The sequence below is a fragment of the Oncorhynchus kisutch genome, linkage group LG17 (assembly GCF_002021735.2).
Source record: "Oncorhynchus kisutch isolate 150728-3 linkage group LG17, Okis_V2, whole genome shotgun sequence".
Classification (NCBI taxonomy): Eukaryota; Metazoa; Chordata; class Actinopteri; order Salmoniformes; family Salmonidae; genus Oncorhynchus; species Oncorhynchus kisutch.
Genome location: NC_034190.2, coordinates 29,749,110 through 29,773,003, shown reverse-complemented (window position 1 = coordinate 29,773,003; position 23,894 = coordinate 29,749,110). Strand labels below are relative to the sequence as shown.

The 23,894-nt window shown below is 41.0% G+C and overlaps 1 protein-coding gene and 1 long non-coding RNA gene across 2 annotated transcripts; one reads left to right on the top strand and one right to left on the bottom strand.

Moving 5' to 3' along the window:
• Positions 1-1,727: 1,727 nt before the first annotated feature.
• On the bottom strand, positions 1,728-10,237 carry LOC116354385 (uncharacterized). The gene is made up of 9 exons (XM_031793527.1): positions 10,062-10,237; positions 8,323-8,492; positions 8,056-8,129; positions 7,518-7,657; positions 4,245-4,414; positions 3,984-4,057; positions 3,673-3,812; positions 3,477-3,503; positions 1,728-2,064 (listed from the first exon to the last, which is right to left on the bottom strand). Coding segments are annotated over exons 1-8 (834 nt in total). The 5' UTR covers positions 10,126-10,237; the 3' UTR covers positions 1,728-2,064; positions 3,477-3,501.
• A 122-nt stretch (positions 10,238-10,359) lies between these two features.
• On the top strand, positions 10,360-23,792 carry LOC116354515 (uncharacterized). The gene is made up of 3 exons (XR_004203844.1): positions 10,360-10,601; positions 22,811-22,892; positions 23,103-23,792. It is a non-coding gene; the product is annotated as an uncharacterized LOC116354515 (long non-coding RNA).
• The last annotated feature ends 102 nt before the right edge of the window (positions 23,793-23,894 follow it).

Sequence of the window (23,894 nt, the reverse complement as noted above, 5' to 3'; positions counted from 1 at the left end):
ACTGTTGACTTTCCTGATTGTGTATTGCCCCTGTACTTTTGAACTCATAATGTACAAACACAATGTGGATTTTCTGGTCATGGTTGTAAAATAGGACTTTCACAGGCATCTGTATATTTATCCTTCTTATTCCAACTGGGTTTGAACCTGGTTTTGAACGAATGAATACACATTTGGTTTTTATATATTTATTGGAGTTTTTTCCTTTTTTTATTGCAAGATAAAACAAAACATGCCACATTATTTAATAAGGCATTTAAATTACTTAATATATTAAAAAAATTAAAAAATAAATGATCAGGTATGAAGTTAAGACCCAGGTGCAGACCATGTCGAATAAACAATTGTTTCTCGTTTCAACAGGGGCAGGGAATAGACAGGTCAAGGCAGGCAGGGGTCAGAAAACCAGAGGTGGGCCAATGGTACCGAATGATAGGCGGACTCAGGGTCAGGGTAAGGCGGAGGTCGGAGGTCGGTAATCCAGAGGGGGAAAAGGTACAGGTCGGCAGGCAGGCTCAGGTTCAGGCAGAGTGGTCAGGCAGGCTAGCCCGGAGTCAGGAGAGGCAAGGGTCAAAACCGGGAGGGTGAGAAAAGAGACTGGAAAAAGCAGGAGCTGAGACACAAAACGTTGGTTGACTTGAACAAACAAGACGATAACAAAATATACAGGTGACCGGGGCAGCTCTAGCAGGGAAGAAATTTGACAAATTGACTTGCCATATTGAAAGGCATTGAGCTCTTCAGTAAGGATATTCTATTGCCAATGTTTGACTATGGAGATTGTGTGGATGTGAGGTTGATTTTACACACCAATCAGTAATGGGTGAGGCTGAAATAGCAGAATCCACTCATTTAAAAAGTTTCAAAAACTTTTGTATATATAGTATATTTCTTCATTAAACTACTTTTAATGTCTGAAAATACCAACTTTGATGTTGGAGTGAACTGTCAGTTTAATGAGGATACTTCCATGAAGAAGAGGTTCTTGATTCTCAACATTTATTTACAAGTCTTCCATTAAATTGTATGATGTGATACAAACTCAAAACTCAGAAATATACTCCTATTTACGTGTGTAATGCTCAAGTCCCAAATCCTAACTTGAGATCTGTGCGTGTAACTGGAGTTACTTTTAAAATCTTCCATTGACATCAATGGGCACTCAAGTCAAGTTAGGATTCAGACCTCCATCTATTTCCATTTCACAAGATGTCACATTATTACTGCACATGTTGTTAGCCAATGATTTATATATAAACTAGATTACTATTTGGGGGGCTCTATTGAAGCCACCATACCTCCATCTTGGCAATCCCTCACCATTATTTTATTTTATTTTGGAAGCTATAGAAATTATCATTTTTATTTCTACATTTGTTTTAGCCACATTTATTCTATTATATTGCACACTTTTACATTGTATTATGTGAGCTAAACATACAAATAAAAATTATATAAAAATGTTTCCTTACAGTATAGTTTTTTTGAGATGACTTTTACTGTCCCAACAATAAACAAATATTTAAATACATGTAATTTTGTCCTTGAAACATTTAATTGAAATACTGTAGAATTCAATGTACTCTTGTGAAGGACTGCTCCTACTGGGGAGTGCCAAAATGGCCGACCGGTGTCTTCAAAGCCTGTCAATGGCCAATACATACCATTAGCAATCCAGGGCTTGTATACATCATTACTGTAAACTCCAAATTTAAATATCTGCCCAATTAAGGAACTCTTTGATTTTATTATTTTATTTAACATTCATCTTTAGCATTATACAATTGAGCAGTTGAACATGATGCAACGCAAAACAGGGTGGTTCATAACAGGGTCAAATATGACGACATCAGATACAGTTCAAAAATACTAGCAAGGTTGCCCAAAATTTATGCACAAAATTTGTGGAATAAATACAAATGTATGAAATCACTCATTCCAATCATTTTCATCCAATATAACATGCTAAATTCCTGACAAACAATACAGTATCTACAGAGGCTGTGACTTGGTTTTGCTTGTAGCTCATCTTTGTCAGATCTTGTTCTGCAGACAAGAGTTTGCCTGGAAAAATAAATAAAGATGATCAGTTAATTAAACATCAATTTACCAAAGATGTTCATTAATATCTATCATATCAGAGATTCTTATTTTCTTAATCAAGCATGTTAATGTTTCATGTGGGTTTGTCTTGAATTAGGACCTGTGGGCTTTACCAGCCCTAAACATAAAGATCCTCACCCATAGTATGGAACTACTGTTGATTTTCCCAATAGTGAAATTGCTTCTTCATTCCAATATTACATATTCTGTTTGAACCCATTTACTGGTAATTTAGACTGAAAATTACAAGTGATTCAAACCACACACACACACAGGGTGGACAAGCCTGTTTCTTTGCCATTTGTCAAAAAGAATGACTCATTGGGAAAAGATTGCTCAATGAATTACCCACAATGGGAAGTGGGGAAAAGTAACATTGTATAGGCCTCTTCCCATACAATATTGAGCAATAACATTTGAGGCTACGATCAATATGATTTAATTGCACTGGGCAGGGCCACTAGAATGCAGGTGTGAGTATATCTGCCACCTTTACTACCAAAGTAAATACAGTGGTATCAATCACCATAAAAACAATGTGCCGGGTATCATTCCCAGGAAGTATCCCATATACGCCTTTGTAAGAGTGACATACAGTGGTATTAAGAATCAATGAAAGATTGTAGAGCTTTTCTGTGAATGGGCATGCTGGGTATTGATCCAATATAATCTGATATTAAATAGCTAAGACAAACTGTTTTCAATGTTTTTAACTGTGAGAATCCTCTCTGCCCACAGCAGGCTGTTTGGTTGTCAAGAAATCTAAACTACAGGTTGCGAATGAGATTGAATGTGTTCCATCATTCCATCACTGTGCACATTGACACTAAACACAATGTTGCCATATCTATTTAATTCTTAACCTCAAATATATCTTAGCCATGATTGTGCTGCAAATGATTTGCGTAAATTCCTGCAATGTGATTACCTGACTGTTTCCTTTAACTCATTCCACTGTGTTGCGTATTTTGAAAAGTTTGACGTATGTTTTTGCTCTGCTTGTATGTAATCTGCTGCAAACTAATTAAACTTCTGTACAGGACCAGGACATTCAGTCAAACGTTCTCTGTATATATATATATATATATATATATTTAATTCTAGCATTTTGACTTAAATAATTGTAAAAGTCATTGTAGAACAGTATTATGTGGTTGAATTGATATGTATTACTAACAATAGCAATATGTTATTTCTATGTCACAGGTCAATGAAATTTTAAGCCTTATTATAGAGTGACATAACATTCACAACCAATCCAGAATGGTCTTACATTGAGGGTCTGTTAAAACCACCAATCAGGAGCTGTGTTTAGGTACCTGTTGGTTTGTAACCTCCACATCTTCCTGCTCAGGGGTTCACTATGTACATACCTGTTTTTTCTTCTTCCGTGGGTCATCCTGTTGAGAGATATAACTCAGTATCAGACAGAGGCATTAATTTCAGAGATTCCCATTTAAGCACCCTTTCCTATAATGTCTACTGCCAGGTTATTTAACGTAGGTTCACTGACTAATGAATCAATATTACATGATGGAAAAATAAAATTTGTATATTTGTATGTCTTACATTCAATATAATTTGTATCTATCTGGAGAGAGGCAGAAGGATTGGCATCGATATGATTCAGGAATTCAAACTTGACCACAAATCCATTGATATTATTTGTGTTGAAAACTATGTCAGCGTTTGCGATCACTGATCCATTTCTGTAAAAGACAAGATTCAGAAAATTAAGAATGTTAGATGATACAGTATAATAAAATATTCCCACCCAACCTTGACCGGGTGGAGGTGGGCATTAAACACGTCTTGTAAACCAGAAGATCACAGCCATTTTTATCTAAAGGATCCAGGTGACTTAGTCAAGGCTACTGTACCTGAAAGTCATTGTTGCAACACCCTCATAAGTGGATGCTGTTCCGGATGTAGGAGACTTGTAAACATCAGCAAGCTGAAAATACAAAATTGTCACAATTTTCATCATTGTCATGAGACCACTTATAGAGATAATTCCTGCTGTGATAATATTGTAAATAAGTAAGTAAGCCTTTTCTGAGCCAGAACAGCACATAGGCTCGTGCTGTGGTATAGTTTATATAGTGGTGTTGTTCAAATCAAGGCATTGTTCTCAATCTTACCAGTTGGCTGACCTCGTCATACATTTTCTTGTAGTCCTCGGAATTGGGATTCAATAAGGAGTCATTGAAGACCCGGTTGGTGATCTTTATGCCCATCTGGAATACCATTTTGTTTGTTGGGGTGGTGCTCATAACTGCTGGAGTGACTGAGTAGGGCACTGACAGGGAACCTGTGGCAAGCAAAAATATACACCTTATTCAAGTGGATCATTTAAGGCTATGAGTACAACATGGACTTCTATAGCCTTCATCTTGGGAATTTGAGGATTTTTGAGGTAGCCTAAAGTACTAACAGATGTAGGATCTTCATTTGAGCCAGTTTGCTATGGCAGGAAAGTCATCTGCATCAACAGGAAATAAGAATTTGTGGATTATAATAAATGGACCATTTTTGTGGAGGTTGTGGAGGCATGTTAAAGGGAAATTAATAACTTTAGAAGCCTTTTAAAACCTGGAAAATATACTACAAGTGTGCATTTTCTGGTGTGCAGGAATTCTCAGTTACAAAAGAGTGATCAAAATAAGATCCTACATCTGTAGCACACACAGAGAGCTGTTGGCTGTATAGTTTGAGATTCCAACGTCGGGTATAAATTCAATTCAATATCGGGTCTTCAGGCTAGGTTTGAGAGTGTATTTAAAAGTAATGCAGTGAGCAAATCTGGTGGCCCATTAGGAAACATAACATCCATAATGGAGTATCAGCTACTCATAAAGGTGTGGTATTAATTTGGATTACTCTTTAGCTTTAGATTACTCTATCCACATCAGACATCAATTGAAGTACAATACCCCTCTCAAATGTGTTAAAACCTGTTGTGACTCGGGGGCAGTATTTTCATCATTGGAAAAAAAATGTTCTCGTGGAAAACGGGATATTTTGTCAGGACAAGATGCTAGAATATGCATATAATTGACAGCTTAGGATAGAAAACACTCTAACGTTTCCAAAACTGTTGTCTGTGAGTATAACAGAACTGATGTTGCAGGCGAAAGCCTGAGAAAAATCCAATCCGGAAGTGCCCCATATTTTGAAAGCGCTGCGTTCCATTGAGTCCCTATTGAGCTGTGAATGGGGCATCAACCAGATTACGCTTTCCACGTATTCCCCAAGGTGTCTACAGAATTGTGACGTAGTTTTACGCATTTATGTTGAAGAATAGCCGTAGGCGGCTACATTGCGCAAATGGTCACCTGATGCCCCCAGAGAGATTCTCTCCTACTGAAAAACGAATTGTCCAGATGGATATATTATCGAATAGATATTTGAAAAACACCTTGAGGAATTGATTATAAACAACTTTTGCCATGTTTCTGTCGATATTATGGAGCTAATTTGGAATATTTTTAGCCGTTTTCGTGACAGCAATTTCCTGGCGATTTCTCAGCCAAACGTGAAGAACAAACGGAGCTATTTCGCCTACAAAAATAATATTTTTGGAAAAAAGGAACATTTGCTATCTAACTGGGAGTCTCGTGAGAGAAAACATCCGAAGCTCATCAAAGGTAAACTATTTAATTTGATTGCTTTTCTGATTTCCGTGAGCAAGTTACCTGCTGCTAGCTGGACAAAATGCTATGCTAGGCTATCGATACATTTACACAAATGCTTGTCTAGCTTTGGCTGTAAAGCATATTTTGAAAATCTGAGATGAAAGGGTAATTAACAAAAGGCTAAGCTGTGTCTCAATATATTTCATTTGTGATTTTCATGAATAGGAATATTTTCTAGGGATATTTATGTCCGTTGCGTTATGCTAATTAGTGTCAGGCGATGATTACGCTCCCGCATGCGGGATGGGGAGTCAGTAGAGGTTTTAACACTTAGATTGACTTTGCTAATTAGTTGTTGCAGGACTCTCATGGATTTCTGACTGTAGAGAATACTCTTGAGCGATTCCATAACTGTCATTATTATAAAAGCAATTTAGGGTTGGAACTTTAGTATACAAGGACCATTGTCCTTTTAGTTCAAATGAGACAAACCAATGTAGATTGAGTTAAATTATGGATATATTTTAGGCATCTTTTCCCACTCAAAATCAGCCAAGTACACCTGAATCAATGCAAAGACAATCACCAGTTGGGCCAAATAATAGCAGTCTACTTTGTTATCTAATAGACATTTCATAGTCATCAAAATATATATTTGTGCTTTGAGTTGGCGCTAGGGACACAATAATTTGATCTGATTGTCTTTCTGAATGCCAGTAAGTGCCATTGAATACACAGTCTTTGAAAATAAACAGTGAAGGTAGATGGTTTACTGAATCAAACATATAAAATATTAATAATATTTTAGGCATACTATACAAAATGTGTACAGATAGATATACTTTTATATATCTTACCCTAATATATAAAATAATATATATAGTGGGACAGTATATTGAAATTGATATCAGACAAAGGTCTTACATAACCATAATAGAAGGGACTGATTGCTTCAAAATCAGTCTGTAAGACTCACATCTCACAACATTCGATTTTCCTGTAATTTAAGTGCTACCCAAGTACCCATACAGTATGCACCAGGTTTTGATAGAGATTGCATTGTAAAATTCATAAAACGTCTCAATACTATATGGTATATGAGGTATATCATATTATACATTCATATTTTATATGCATTTATATTATATATATTTCACCGCTATATTTGGAGCCAATGAGGTGGAAGATGTTGGAAATGTCGTTGTAGTTGAAGCCAATTGGATTGTTGGAATTTTGGTAGTTGTAGTTGGAGCCAATGGTGTGGAAGTTGTTGGAATTTTCATAGCTGTACTTGTAGCCAACGGGGTGGTTGCTTTTGGAATTTTTGCATTTATATTTGGAGACAATTAGGTGGAAGTTTTTGGAATTTCAGTAGTTGTATTTGGAGCCAATGAGGTGGAAGTTGTAGGAATTTTCGTAGATGTATTTGGAGCCAATGGGGTGGAAGTTGTAGGAATTTTAGTAGATGTATTTGGAGCCAATGAGGTGAAAGTTGTAGGAATTTTTGTATTTGGAGCCAATGGGGTGGAAGTTGTTGGAATTTTCTTAGTTGTATTTGTAGAAAATGGTGTGGTTTTTGGTGGGTTAGTAGTGGTTGCAGTCATGTGAGTTGTATTTATTGTTGTAGTAGGTGTGGTGGGGTTGGTTATGGTTATATTTGGAACCACAACGGGTACTGGTGAAAACAGAAAGTGGGAATTCACTCAAGTAAAAAATCTGAGTAATGAATCAATATTACATTATGGAAAAATACAATATTGGTATATTTGTATGTCTTACATTCAATAGAATTTGCATTTATCTGGAGAAGGGCAGAAGGATTGGCTTTGATATGACTCAGGAAAACAAACTTGACCACAAATCCATTGATAAACGTTGTGTTGAAAACTATGATAGTGTTTGCTATCACTGATCCTTTTCTGTAAAAGATAAGATTCAGAAAATTAAGAATGTTAGATGATACAGTATAATAACATATCCTCACTCAACCTTGACCAGGTGGAGGTGGGCATTAAACACGTCTTGTAAACAAGAAGATCACAGCCATTTTCAGCGTTTTCATTTTGTTTCAAAGTTTGATATGGCTGTTTAAAACACAACCACAACCCACCAAAACGTAACCTTAAAGTTCTTTCGACATTGAAGCTATACATTTGACAAGTTTACATAGTTTAGACGAGGCAAGTCATTCCAATTCATAATTTCATGTTTCAGTCTGTCAAGGACCGATATAAATGCAGTGAGTTTATAATTTAGTTACACATCCTCTCAAAAGCTCATCTAAAGGATCCAGGTGACTTAGTCAAGCTTACAGTACCTGAAAGTCATTGTTGCAACGCCCTCATAAGTGGATGCTGTTCCGGATGTAGGAGACTTGTAGGCATCAGCAAGCTGAAAAATACTCAATTATGTCACAATTTTCATCATTGACACGAGACCATCACTTTTAGAGATAATTCCTGCTGTGATAATATTGTAAGTAAGTAAGTAAGCCTTTTCTGAGCCAGAACGGCACATAGGCCCGTGCTGTGGTATAGTTTATATAGTGGTGTTGTTCAAATCAAGGCATTGTTCTCAATCTTACCAGTTGGCTGACCTCGCCATACAATTTGTTGTAGTCCTCAGAATTGGGATTCAATAGGGAGTCATTGAAGACCCGGTTGGTGATCTTTATGCCCATCTGGAATACCATTTTGTTTGTTGGGGTGGTGCTCATAACTGCTGGAGTGACTGAGTAGGGCACTGACAGGGAACCTGTGGCAAGCAAAAATATTACACCTTATTCAAGTGGATCATTTAAGGCTATGAGTACAACATGGACTTCTATAGCCTTCATCTTGGGAATTTGAGGATTTTTGAGGTAGCCTAAAGTACTAACAGATGTAGGATCTTCATTTGAGCCAGTTTGCTATGGCAGGAAAGTCATCTGCATCAACAGGAAATAAGAATTATGTGGATTATAATAAATTGACAATTTTTGTGGAGGTTGTGGAGGCATGTTAAAGGGAAATTACTAACTTTAGAAGCCTTTTTAAACCTGGAAAATATACTACAAGTGTGCATTTTCTGGTGTGCAGGAATTCTCAGTTACAAAAGAGTGATCAAAAGAAGATCCTACATCTGTAGCACACACAGAGAGCTGTTGGCTGTATAGTTTGAGATTCCAACGTCGGGTATAAATTTGTGTTAAGATCAGGAAAATTTCCTCTCACGACCTTTACAAGCCAGAATGTTGAGTATAATTATACTTGAAATTACTTTACCTGTTGTCAGTGTAAAGAAAATTCAAATCTCATTTTATTTAACATTCTGGCTTGTAGAGGTTGTCAGTGGAAACTTTCCTTATCCATTTATGCCCGACGTAGAATTCAATGCAATTCAATATTGGGTCTTCAGGCTACGTTTGAGAGTGTATTTAAAAGTAATGCAGTGAGCAAATCTGGTGACCCATCAGGAAACATAACATCCATAATGGAGTATCAGCTACTCATTTAGGTGTGGTATTAATTTGGTTTACTCTTTAGCTTTAGATTACTCTATCCACTTCAGAAATCAATTGAAGTACAATACCCCTCTCAAATGTGTTAACACTTAGATTGACTTTGCTAATTAGTTGTTGCAGGACACTCATGGAGTTCTGACTGTAGAGAATACTCTTGAGCGATTCCATAACTGTCATTATTATGCAAGCCATTTAGGGATGGGACTTTAGTATACAAGGCCCATTGTCCTTTTAGCTCAAATGAGACAAACCAATGTAGATTGAGTTAAATTATGGATATATTTCAGGCATCTTTTCCCACTCAAAATCAGCCAAGTACACCTGAATCAACGCAAAGACAATCGCAGTTGGGCCAAATAATAGCCAGTCTACTTTGATATCCAATAGCCATTTCATAGTCATCACAATATATATTTGTGCTTTGAGTTGACGCTAGGGACACAATAATTTGATCTGCTGGTCTTTTTGAGTGCCAGTAAGTGCCATTGAATACAGTCTTTGAAAATAAACAGTGAAGGTAGATGGTTTACTGAATCAAACATATGATATTAAGAATGTTTTTTTCATACTATACAAAATGTGTACAGATAGATATACTTTTATATATAATATCCTAATATATATTAGGGTACAGTATATTAAAATTGATATCAGACAAACATCTTAATTAACCATAATTATAGGTATTGATTACTTCAAAATCAGTCTAGACACTTAAACATCTCACACAATCCAACTTCAAGCCTCAGAAAAATGTGTCCTTCCTTTTTCCATAAAGCAACAATAATGTTGTACCTACCTAACTGGATGCATTTTCTTACCTGAGATGGCAAATATGAAGATGCATTGTGTAATCCTCAACAGGCTAGTTAAAGGTAGTACCATCTTGATGGGTAAAATCTGGCTATTTAAACGAATTCAACCAAATATATGATACAAACGATTTAACTTCTCAAGTATGGAGTTTTCAATGATGAGGTGTAGTTTGTCATCTGCAGGGTGAGGTACCAGTCTTTTATCTGGGACCACCTACGTCAGGTGTGACTCGACAGGAGCCACGTGGGTCTGAGGCTGGGCGGTGCTAAAAAAAAATGGTGAGACATGTGTATCACACCTCAACTCTGACTACTTCGGTGATTCCTGAGCTGAACCCATGTGGATCTGAAAAAACTGAACATCTTTATTTGGGCAAGGGTTCATGTCCTGACATGTGTAAACCCTTGGCTGGGCTGCATTAACTTAATAATACAATGGGAAATGGCTTAATAGTTGTATTAGCTCCTGGATAACACTATTAAATACAATTTTAGACTGAAGAGAGCGGAAGGAAATGAATTGAGACTTGCGAGTGCTAACCAAATGTAAGTTGTTCCAATACACTGTACTCTTGACTGTGTTTTCTCAGACTAAATCAGCATTTTCTGTAGCTGATCAAAACGCTATTTTATAATGAATTTAAACTTATTGATAACTCAATTTCAAATTTCATAATGGATTAGGACCTGTTTATACACGAACAAAACATCACATTGATTTTAGCTTTTTGACTAACCTATTCCTACAATCGTCCTTCAAAAAGGAGGGTGAGTCAAAGGAGGACACAAAGAAAATTGTTTGATGTATGTAGCTTGGCTTTTTAATCCATATATAATAGGTTGTATTTGATGTCTCACAGCCTTGGAGTAGGGAACACATTTGCTTACTATTATTAAGTTTCCAACCAAAAGTTGACTCACTGTTGTGGAATGGCAAACACTGTGGGATGTGAATAAGACCAGGGTTGGGCAGTAACTGATTACATGTAATCTGATTATTTTTTAAACTATTCAGTTACCTTACCAGCACTATTCAGTTACCTTATTGTAATCAGATTACAGAAATATTACAAAAAATGAAATACTTGGATTATTTTTAAATTCAGAAAGGATGTTTGCAGAAAAAATACATTGACACTTTTGTTTTCGCAATGACATTCAATTCAGCATTGAAAATGGTTGTTGCACCTGGCCACAAGTCAGAGACAACAAAGATAAAACACCAAATGCATTTGATGGATCCTTTTTGTCTTCTTCGAATTCCTTTTAAAGGCGCGAGTAAACAAAAAGAAACTGAAAGTAATCATGTTATGTTACTGAGTTGGGTTAATCCAAAAGTTACGTTACTGATTACAATTTTGGACAGGTAACTAGTAACTTTAACAGATTACATTCAAAGTAATTTACCCCACCATGCATAAGACTCATGATGTAGGCTATATATACTGCACCTAGGCTATGACTGAGTTGCCCAATTGACAATCCAACATAACACAAATAATAAACAACATCTTCCATGGCCACAACATTTTTCAAGTCTGGGATTGTCTTTACCAATGTAAAACCAAATTAACATCATGTCAGCTTCAGGCTGGTGAGACATTGGGTGCAGACTTTCTGTGGATTTTCAACTATAAAAAATTAAAATGTTTGCATTCTGGCTGCCTGCAATCTGTTGGCTGTCTGTATGTGGTTAGTGCCACCCAGCGGTATAATGATTCATATTTGACCTAATTATGCCTTGTCTGCTATTTACCTATACCGTGGTCCATGAAGTGCCATCTACAGGGTTTTCAGTGTTTTTTTATGGAAGAGCAACATGAACTAATCAATCATGATGTTATTTGACATCTATCCTGCTTACTGCAGATGTTAAATGTTATCTGCCATAAATGTCTAATTTTGATTTCAATGATGCAAGAACCCCGAAAACGGTTGAGTTTAGGTAAAAAATAAATTAAATAAATGTAAAAAAGACTGAAACAAAACACTACACATCATGCCTAGGTTTGTATGGATATCAGGATGCAAACCTCCATTTCAACATTTGACCTCGACCCTATGCTGCTCAGAATGGATGATATTGTTATTATTATTATCATCTGCTGGGGTGGCAGGATATCCTAGTGGTTAGAGTGTTAGACTAGTAACCAAAAGGTTGAAAGGTCAAATCCACAAGGTACAAGTCTTTCATTCTGCCCCTGAACAGGCAGTTAACCCACTGTTCCTAGGCCGTCATTGAAAATGATAATTTATTCTTAACTAACTTGCCTAGTAAAATAAAATTAAGCTTATTGTGCACTGCTAAGTACCTCATCTGTCCTCTGTAAGGGGTATTGGCAAGTGTTATTGTCAAAGGCAACAAACCAGGAGTCATCAGCCTTCCACACAACATTTGACAACATCAAACATCATATGAACTGTCACTGACTACCTCTCAAATGCCTCTCAGACCACAAAAAATGTAAACTGAGGAACAAGCAGTCTATAGTTCAACACAATAAAACCATGAGTCAACCACAACTCAATAAACAAAAATATCCTTAAAATCCTTCCTGTCTTTACACCACTCATGCTCCCAGTTTGTGTGTCTTACATCTAATAGTGCCAATCTCTCCACTGGCCAGACAGTCTGCAGGGTCAGAACCGCGTTGGGTTGGTCTGTACAAAACACAACACACACAACACAACACACTCAGTTTTAAAATTCGGAATGTATTAATTGATACTCATGACAAAAAGTTTGTAGTTATAATAGGAACTGTAAATGGATCGTGTTGACAATACAATTCACAAAAATTAATTATCCATTCATGTTTAGGTGGGGAATACTTTTTCTTTCAGACTCACCAGTAACGTTTATCTGGATTGGATCACTGTACGGGGTGTAGTAGGTAGGGTCCGCAAGGCTCTCCAGAGTGTAGTGCGGTCTGCACAACGCATCACCGCGGGCAAACTACTTGCCCTGCGGGACACATACAGCACCCGATGTCACAGAAAGGCCAAAAGGTCCGGCCGCAAAACCTGAACCTATAGGGGAGGGTCTGGGTGGGCATTACTCCGCGGTGGCGGTTCTGGTGAGGGACGTGGACCCCGCCCCACTTCTGGCTCGGCCCACTTTAGTAATGCCTCTGGAGCGGGAACCCTCACCACCGACCCCGGACTAGAGGACGCCACTGGACTGATGGTCGATTCTGGAGTGAGTGGCGACTCTGGACTGACGGGCGGCTCTGGCGCCTCTGGACTGACGGGCGGCTCTGGCGGCTCCGGACAAGAGGGCGGATCTGGCGGCTCTAGACAGGAGGGCTCTGGCGGCTCCGGACAGGAGGGCGGCTCTGGCGGCTCCGAACTGGAGGGAGAACCTGGAGGGAGGAGACGGAGAGACAGCCTGGTGAGTGGGGCTGCCATAGGGCCCACCAGGCTGGGGAGACATACAGGAGGCCTGATGCGTGGAGGAGGCACCAGATGGACTGGGCTATGGGGGTACACTGGAGCTCTGGTGCGCAGCCTTGGCACCACTCCTCCAGGCTGAATGACCACTTTAGCCCGGACCCTCCAGAGTGCAGGCACAGGTCGAACCGGGCTGTGGGGGAGCACTGGAGATCTGGTGCATACCACTCGCACCTCTCCCTTAGGCTCAATGCCCACATTCGCCCGGCATGGGCGGAGTGCAGGCATTGGTGCGAACTGCACCCTCCCAACGCCCCGGAGACACAGTAAGCAGAGCCGGCGCAGGGTACCCTGGACCGAAATGGCGCACCGGAGACCAAACTCGCTGAGCTGGCACACTCCGCCCTGGCTGGATGCCCACTCTCGTAATGCACTTGCGGGGGGCTGGCATATAGCCCTCCGGGCTATGAGCGCGCACTGGCGACACCTTGCGCTTCATCGCATAACACGGTGTCTGACAAGTATCATGCTGCTTCCGGTAACCACAGGGAGGTGGCTCAGGTCTCTCGCCTGACTCCGCCAATCTCCCCGTGTGCCTCCCCCCCCCAAATAATTGGGGGGCTGCCTCTCGTGCCTGTTGCGCTGCCTTACCTCATCGCCGCCGCTCAGCTTTAGCTGCCTCCAGTTCTTCTTTGGGGCGGCGATATTCCCCAGCCTGTCTCCAGGGTCCCTTCCGTTTCTCTAGATAGCGCTGCACCTCCTTACCACTCTGCTTGGTCCTTTGGTGGTGGGTGGTTCTGTCACGGCATTCATCGGAAGAAGAAGAGGAATCATCAGACCAAAATGCAGCGTGGTACGTGTTCATCTTTAATATACTGAACTGAACACTAAATACAAAATAACAAAAGTAATAACCGAAAACAGTCCTGCAAGGTGAAAACACTAAATGGAAAATAACCACCCACAACTAACAGTGGGAAAACATGCTACCTAAGTATGGTTCTCAATCAGAGACAACGAAAGACAGCTGTCCCTGATTGAGAACCATACCCGGCCAAAACAGAAATACACAACCTAGACATACAAACATAGAATGGCCACCCACATCACACACTGACCAAACAAAAATAGAAACATACAAAGCAATCTACGGTCAGGGCGTGACACCATTTTACGCATGTAGCGCTGCCCGGGTATTGCGATAAAAACCTGTATTTAGAAAACCTGCAGTTCGTGTTTGCTTCATGTGAAAGTTTATTTTGATCTATTCATTTTATATTCAGACTTAAGAAATTTCCAGACTGGACTCATAGACTAGAAGTAACACAGTAAATGTAAATCCGCGACACTCAAATTGGTATGATATGTTATGTTTGCTATGGTTCCATAAGATAGGTTCCATAAGGCAACAATGAAAGAAGCGTGGTTGGACATGAATGAATGGATAGATGTATGGATGGATGGGTAAGCGTATAACGCAAACGTCTAGCAACATGAAGGTACATTTTTAGCTAATTAGAAACTTTGCAAGTACTTACTACTTTTTAGCTTTGCAACTACTTAGCATGTTAGCTAACCTTAACTCTTTAACCTAACCCCTAACCTTAACTCCTGACCCTAACCCCTAGAGGTAATGTTAGACACCATAACATATTGTACGAAGTGCAATTTGTAACGTATCATACAAATTGGATGATGGACATCCACAAATGAATACATACCATACAAAACATAAGATATCATACTAAATGGAGTGACTCGGATTTACGTACAGAACAATAGGAAATGCTCTGAGACCATGTTGGCCTTTCCTTTGCTTTTTCATTTAAACACTTCTCAGTATTCGGTATTCAGACTTACTTTTTGCAGGTGCCCAACAAGTGCTTTGGGAGTGGCTCTCTTATGTGCACTGAGTAGTTTTAATTAAACTGCTGTTTATAGTTATATAAAGCCATCCCTTTAAATACGGTGTACCTTTTAATTAGAATTTTCTCTACAGACTCACTATAATGTAGCGAGAGAACGGGTTCAGAATGTTAGGGATCAATGAATGAATGGCATCAAAATATAGAGAAAACTGTAACAATAAGGGTTGACCATTGACCATCTGGTGCCGAAAGATAGAGTAGCTGTGCTTCTAACTCCTAAGCAACTTTGCAGTATTTAGTTTTTTTATGTGTTATTTCTTACATTATTAGCCCAGAATCTTTTATGTGTTATTACGTACAACTGGAAATAACTTTTGGATATTAGAGCGCCGGTAACTCACCAGCATTACCAGAATTACAACCAGGAATACGACTTTCCCAAAAGTATCCTTTGTTCGTACCCCCAGGGCAATTGAACTGATTCCAGAGGCTGTATTTGGAGTGGACTCCTAGTCCGACTCAGAAGGTGTGCACATCACCCACTGCTTCCGAGTATATTACTCGCTAATGCTCAGGCTCTGGATAATAAAGTTGACATGCTCAGGGCAAAGATTCCCTTCCAGAGAGACATCAGGGATTGTAACATACTCTGTTTCACGAAAACATGGCTCTCTCGGGATATACTGTCTGAGTCCGTACAGCCAGTTGGGTTCCCAGTTCATCGCGCTGACAGGAATAAAGATCTCTCAGAGAAGAAGAAGGGCGGGGGGGTATATTTCATGATTAACTAATCATGGTGTGATTGTGATAACATACAGAAACTCAAGTCCTTTTGTTCACCCGACCTGGAATACCTCACAATCAAATGCTGTTCGTATTACCTCCCAAGATAATTATCTTAATGTCACAGCCGTGTATATTCCCCCTCAAGCTGATACAACGACGGCCCTCAAAGAACTACACTGGACTCCATGCATACTGGAAACCACATATCCTGAGGCCGCAATTATTGTAGCGGGGGATGTTAACAGAGCTAATCTGAGGGAAACGCTACAGAAGTTCTACCAACACATTGACTGTAGCACTCGCTCTGAGAAAACATTGGACCATTGTTACTCAGCTTTTCGAAATGGCTACAAAGCCCTCCCCCACCCTCCCTTCTGCAAATCTGATCACGACTCCATTTTGCTTCTCCCTTCCTATAGGCAGAAACTCAAACAGGATTACCTGTGCTACGGACTATTCAACGCTGGTCTGACCAATCGGAATCCATGCTTCAAGATTGTTTTGATCACGTGGACTGGGATAAGTTCTGAGTAGCTTCTGACAATGATATTGACGAATACACGGCACGGTGACAGAGCTTATCAGGAAATGTATAGGAGATGTTGTACCCACTGTGACTGTTAAAACCTACCCAAACCAGAAACCGTGGATAGATGGCAGCATTCGCGCAAAACTGAATGCGCGAAACACCGCATTTAAACATGGCAAAGCGACTGGGAATATGGCTAAATGCAAACAGTATAGTTATTCCCTCCGCAAAGCTATCAAACTGTCACAGATCCCTCCAGAACGTGTGTCATTACGCACACCTGGTCCCCAATTCCCTGATTGTAATTGTATAAATGTGCACTTTGGTTTCCATTGGGCTGTTGATTATTGTTCCAATGTCCGGTGGTCGTGCGAGTACCTGTGCTGTATTGTTTTGGCTTTCGTGCCTCGTGTATTGCGCAGGTGATTACAGGTCTTGTCCAGTGTGGTATCATTTTGTGCTTGTGCATTTATTTGAGGTGCTCCTCGCTCTTTTATTTGGGTCTTAACCCTGTGTTTTGTATACGTATTTGTTTGGTCTTCATCCCCGCGCCTTTACATGGCATGCTGTAATGTGGGTAAATAAAAAACCCTATTGCGCATTCCTGCGCCTGTCTCCCTATCCCTTTATACCTACGTGACAGAATAACCGATCATTAAGGTAGACAGCGGGAATGGTCCATCCGGTTCCGCCGAGGCTAGTTCGTCCGGCGTCGCCGCAACTTCAGCAGCTTCAACTGGGCCGTCCGACGTCAACACAATGGCTCCATCAGACGACAACTTCAGCAGCCGCAACTGGCCTGTCCGACGCACCACAACAGGTCATTCCGATGCCACTGCATTCTGATGCCATCCGACAACGAAGCAACTTCGGCAGCTGAATCGGGTCCTGATCGACCCGCTCTGCGTTCCTCGGGGCCAGTATTGTTGTGCTGCTAGTGCAGCGTGTCAGGAGGTACTGTCACAGATCCCTCCGGAACTGTGTCATTACACACACCTGGTCCCCATTTCCCTGATTGTAATTGTATAGATGTGCTCTTTTGTTTCCATTGGGCTGTCGATTATTGTTCCACTGTCTGTTGGTCGTGTGAGTACCTGTGCTGTGTTTTGGCTTTTGTGCTGCTTGTATTGCGCAAATGTTTACGGGTCTCGTCCCGTGTGGTATCATTGTGTGCGTGTATGTTACGGGTCTCGCCTCTGTGTATTTGAGGTACTCCTCGATCTTTTGTTTGGGTTTCAACCCTGTGTTTTGTACAGGTGAGTTTGGTCTTCGTCCCCGTGCCTTTACATGGCATGCTGTAATTTGGGTAAATAAAAAACCCTATTACACATTCCTGCGCCTGTCTCCCGATCCGTTTATACCAACATGACAAACAGGCAGTACTTTAGCACAGAGACAAAGTGGAGTCGCAATTCCATGGCTTAAACACGAGACGTATGTGGCAGGGTCTACAGACAATCACGGACTACATAGGGAAAACCAGCCACGTCTCGGACACTGACGTCTTGCTTCTAGATGAGCTAAACACCTTTTTCGACCGCTTTGAGGATAGCACAGTGCCACTGACGTGGCCAGCTACCAAGGACTGTGGGCTCTCCTTCTCCGTCGCTGACGCGAGTAAGACATTTAAACAAGTTAACCCTCGCAAGGCTGCAGGGCCAGATGGCATCCCTAGCCACATGCGCAGACCAGCTGGCTGGAGTCTTTACGGACATATTCAATCTCTCCCTGTCTGCTGTCCCCATATGCTTCAAGACGTCCACCATTGTTCCTCTACCCAAGAAAGCAGAGATAACTGAACTAAATGACTATTCCCCCGTAGCACTCACTTCTGTCATCATGAAGTGCTTTGAGAGACTAGTCAAGGATCAAAGCACCTCTACTTTACCTGACACCCTAGACCCACTTCAATTTGCTTACTGCCCCCAATAGATCCACAGACGATGCAATCGCCATCACACTGCACACTGCCCTATCCCATCTGGACAACAGGAATACCTATGTAAGAATGCTGTTCATTGACTACAGCTCAGCATTCAACACCATAGTACCCTCCAAGCTCATCATTAAGCTTGGGTCTGAACCCCGCCCTGTGCAACTGGATCCTGGACTTCCTGGCGGGCCGCTTCCAGGTGGTGAAGGTAGGAAACAACACCTCCACTTTGCTGATTCTCAACACAGGGACCCCACAGGGGTGCGTGCTCAGCCCCCTCGTGTACTCCCTGTTCACCCATGACTGCGTGGCCATGCACGCCTCCAACTCAATCATCAAGTTTGCAGGCGGCACAACAGTAGTAGGTCTGATTACAAACAATGACAACACAGCCCACAGGGAGGAGGTGAGGGCCCTGGGAGTGTGGTGCCAGGAAAATAATTTCTCATCCAACATCAACAAAACAAAGGAGCTGATTGTTGATTTCAGGAAACAGCAGAGGGAGCACCCCCTTATCAACATTGACGGGACCGCGGTGGAGAAGGTGGAAAGGGCTCTCCAGAGGGTGGTGCAGTCTGCCCAACGCATCACCAGGGCAAACTACCTGCCCTCCAGGACACCTACAGCACCCGATGTCACAAAAAGGCCAAAAAGATCATCAACGACAACAACCACCCGAGCCACTGCCTGTTCACCCCGCTATCATCCAGAAGTCGAGGTCAGTACAGGTGCATCAAAGCATGGACTGAGAGAGTGAAAAACAGCTTCTATCTAAAGGCCATCAGACTGTTAAATAGCCATCACCAGCACCTTAAGGGCTGCTGCCCTATATACACAGACTTGAAATCACTGGCCACTTTATTCATTGAAACACTTGTCACTTTAATAATGTTTAAATATTTTGCACAACTCATCTAATATGTACAGTGGGTATAGAAAGTCACCACCCCCTTTCAAAATGTTCATTTTGTTGCCTTACAGCCTGAAATGAAAACACATATAAATCTAACCTTTTCTGGCTTTATTTACACACATTAACCCACAATATACAAGTAAAAAAATAAATATATATATATAGTGCAATTCAAAGCAAAGAATCCACTAAGATCTACGATATTGTCACATTCTGACCTTTATTTCCTTTGTTTTGTCATTATTTAGTATGGTCAGGGCGTGAGTTGGGTGGGCAGTCTATGTTTGTTTTCTATGATTTGGGTATTTCTATGTTTCGGCCTAGTATGGTTCTCAATCAGAGGCAGGTGTCATTGGTTGTCTCTGATTGAGAATCATACTTAGGTAGCCTGGGTTTCACTGTGTGTTTGTGGGTGATTGTTCCTGTCTCTGTGTTTGCACCAGATAGGACTGTTTTGAGTTTTCACATATCTTGTTTTTGTTAGTTTGTTCATGTGAAGGGATTTATTAAAACATGAATCAAAACAACCACGCTGCGCTTTGGTCCGCCTCTCGTTCAGATGAAGAAATCCATGACAGATATGAAGTTGTGGAAAGGCACAAGTCAAGGGATGGATATAAAACTATTTCAAAAGCTTTGTCTATGCCAAGGAGCATACAGTGGGGCAAAAAAGTATTTAGTCAGCCACCAATTGTGCACATTCTCCCACTTAAAAAGATGAGAGAGGCTTGTAATTTTCATCATAGGTACACTTACATTTATTTGCAAATTATGGTGGAAAATAAGTATTTGGTCACCTACAAACAAGCAAGATTTCTGGCTCTCACAGACCTGTAACTTCTTCTTTAAGAGGCTCCTCTGTCCTCCACGCGTTTCCTATATTAATGGCACCTGTTTGAACTTGTTATCAGTATAAAAGACACCTGTCCACAACCTCAAACAGTCACACTCCAAACTCCACTATGGCCAAGACCAAAGAGCTGTCAAAGGACACCAGAAACAAAATTGTAGATCTGCACCAGGCTGGGAAGACTGAATCTGCAATAGGTAAGCAGCTTGGTTTGAAGAAATCAACTGTGGGAGCAATTATTAGGAAATGGAAGACATACAAGACCACTGATAATCTCCCTCGATCTGGGGCTCCACGCAAGATCTCACCCCGTGGGGTCAAAATTATCACAAGAACGGTGGGCAAAAATCCCAGAACCACACGGGGGGACCTAGTGAATGACCTGCAGAGAGCTGGGACCAAAGTAACAAAGCATACCATCAGTAACACACTAGGCCGCCAGGGACTCAAATCCTGCAGTACCAGACGTGTCCCCCTGCTTAAGCCAGTACATGTCCAGGCCCGTCTGAAGTTTGCTAGAGAGCATTTGGATGATCCAGAAGAAGATTGGGAGAATGTCATATGGTCAGATGATACCAAAATATAATGTTTTGGTAAAAACTCAACTCGTCGTGTTTGGAGTACAAAGAATGCTGAGTTGCATCCAAAGCACACCATACTTACTGTGAAGCATGGGGGTGGAAACATCATGCTTTGGGGCAGTTTTTCTGCAAAGGGACCAGGACGACTGATCCGTGTAAAGGAAAGAATGAATGGAGCCATGTATCGTGAGATTTTGAGTGAAAACCTCCTTCCATCAGCAAGGGCATTGAAGATGAAACGTGGCTGGGTCTTTCAGCATGACAATGATCCCAAACACACCGCCCGGGCAACGAAGGAGTGGCTTCGTAAGAAGCATTTCAAGGTCCTGGAGTGGCCTAGCCAGTCTCCAGATCTCAAACCCATAGAAAATCTTTGGAGGGAGTTGAAAGTCCGTGTTGCCCAGAAACAGCCCCAAAACATCACTGCTCTAGAGGAGATCTGCAAGGAGGAATGGGCCAAAATACCAGCAACAGTGTGTGAAAACCTTGTGAAGACTTACAGAAAACGTTTAACCTCTGTCATTGCCAACAAAGGGTATATAACAAAGTATTGAGATAAACTTTTGTTATTGACCAAATACTTATTTTCCACCATAATTTGCAAATCAATTCATTAAAAATCCTACAATGTGATTTTCTGGATTTTTTTTCTCATTTTGTCTGTCATAGTTGAAGTGTACCTATGATGAAAATTACAGGCCTCTCTCATCTTTTTAAGTGGGAGAACATGCACAATTGGTGGCTGACTAAATACTTTTTTGCCCAACTGTAGTTAAGACCATTATTAAGAAGTGGAAGGCTTATGGCACTACCCAGACCCTACATAGATCAGGCCATCCCTCCAAACTGGATGACCGGGCAAGGAGGAGACTGATCAGAGAGGCTACTAAGAAGCCAAAGACAACTTTGAAGGTGCTCCAGAGCATCAGGCCTTTATGGCCAATGACTGGTCATTGTGTGGATGTGACCATAATATCACAAGTGCTCCAATAAATCTGGCCTCTAGGGAGGGTGGCAAGAGGTGCTGTGGTCAGATGAGAACAAAATTGAACTTTTTGGCCTGAACGCAAACGATATGTCTGGCAAAAAAACAATGCATCTTTCCACCCAAAGAACACCATGCCTACAGTAAAGTACGGCGATGGCAGCATCCTGTTGTGCCGGTGTTTCTCTTCAGCAGGGACTGGAGCACTTGTCAGGATAGAAGGGAAAATGAACAGTGGAAAATACCGACAGATTCTTGAGGAGAACCTGCTGCCCTCTGCCAGGAAGTTGAAAATGGGAAGATGGTTCACGTTTCAACATGACAATGACCCAAAGCACACGGCTAAAGCAACCGTACAGTGGCTGAAGGACAAGAAGGTGAATGTCCTTGAGTGGCCTAGTGCAGTCAGAGCCCCGACCTAAATCTCATCGAGAATCTGTGGAAAAAAATGTGCCCAAACACGGTACATAGGCAAAAAGTAATGCGCGTAACAATATCCACAATTCCAAAATACACGTAACACAAACAATCTTACACAAAGACATGATGGGAAACAGAGGAATAAAAGACATGATGGGGAACAGAGGAATAAATACATATGGACCGATTGGGGAATGAAAACCAGGTGTGCAGGGAACAAGACAAAACAAATGGATACATGATAAATGGAGCGGTGATGGCTAGAAAGCCGGTGACGTCGACCGCCGCCCGAACAAGGAGAGGAGCCGACTTCGGCGGAAGTTGTGACAGGAGTGTGTTTTTTCAGAGCATATTGTGCCTTTTTTAAGAAAACAAAATGACACCCTTCATGCATATAAAATGGCATGGTGAACCCTCTACTATTGCATACACTTACTCAACATCACATTTTTATGTCTTGTTCTCCCTTTAACTTCCTCTTTCTTCCTCTCTCTCTCTAGTCATCCGATGGAACTCAACACCCAGCCTACCCCAGACTCGCCCCCTGGCAGGTCCCCTGCTGTACAGGTTGCAGCATCTCAGGTAGAACGTAGCTAGCCCGAAGGGGTTAGTTTACCATAGAGTGCCAGCTTAAAATGGCTTCTCCCTTTAGCACTGTTGGCTGCCATTTACTGTGAATCTCTTGAGGTCTGATTGCCTTGATGTAATATCAAGCAGTAGATAGATTCAAACATTACATGTCAATATTATACCTGTTTCTTTCTCCGTCTTCCTCTCTCGCTCCTTGAGCAGGTGGCAGCTGTTGTCACTGAGCCTGATTCCAACCAGGTAGAGGAGGTCCCCACTCCCCCACTGACCCCCAGGTGGAGCCCATCGAGGCGGCCAAGCCCTAAACCAAAACCCCTTCACCCTTCACTCTAGCCACTTGGGGCAGATTATATGGGCAAGAGTGTGGGTCTTATTCTGAATTCCAAATCGAGCCCTAGCCCCTATCTCCGTAGGCTCCTCTATAGATCAAACAATTAGATAGGTAGGTGGTAGAAATTTACCCAGCCTACCAGGAGGCTTACATACTGTTACAATCTTATACAGATCTATAGGAATGTCAAGGGGTATAGGGGCAGGGGGTTGATTTAAAATTCAAATATTTAGCTAAATGTGGTAGTGACCAGCAGGTCAAACTCCCATGAATGACATAACTATTTTGCCCTAAATGGAGGCACACAAACCTTTATTGCCTCAGTAATTATTCAACTATAGAAATGGGAAGAAAATATAAGTTGTAACCAATATCAATTTGTTAGGTTTTTTTGTTGTCTAGTTTTGCAAATAAATGTATTTAAGTGAATGACATCACAACTCTAATCACTTACCAAGCTAACCAACCAATGATATTACACGCCATCAAACCCTTATGATTGCGTTCCCTGATCTGCATGGAAAGTATACAGGTAATTGCCAAAATAAAAGTAACAAATCAAATGAAAGTGTATTTGTCACGTGCGCCGAATACAAGAGGTGTAAACCTTACAGTGAAATGCTTACTTACAGGCTCTAACCAATAGTGCAAAAAGGTATAAGGTG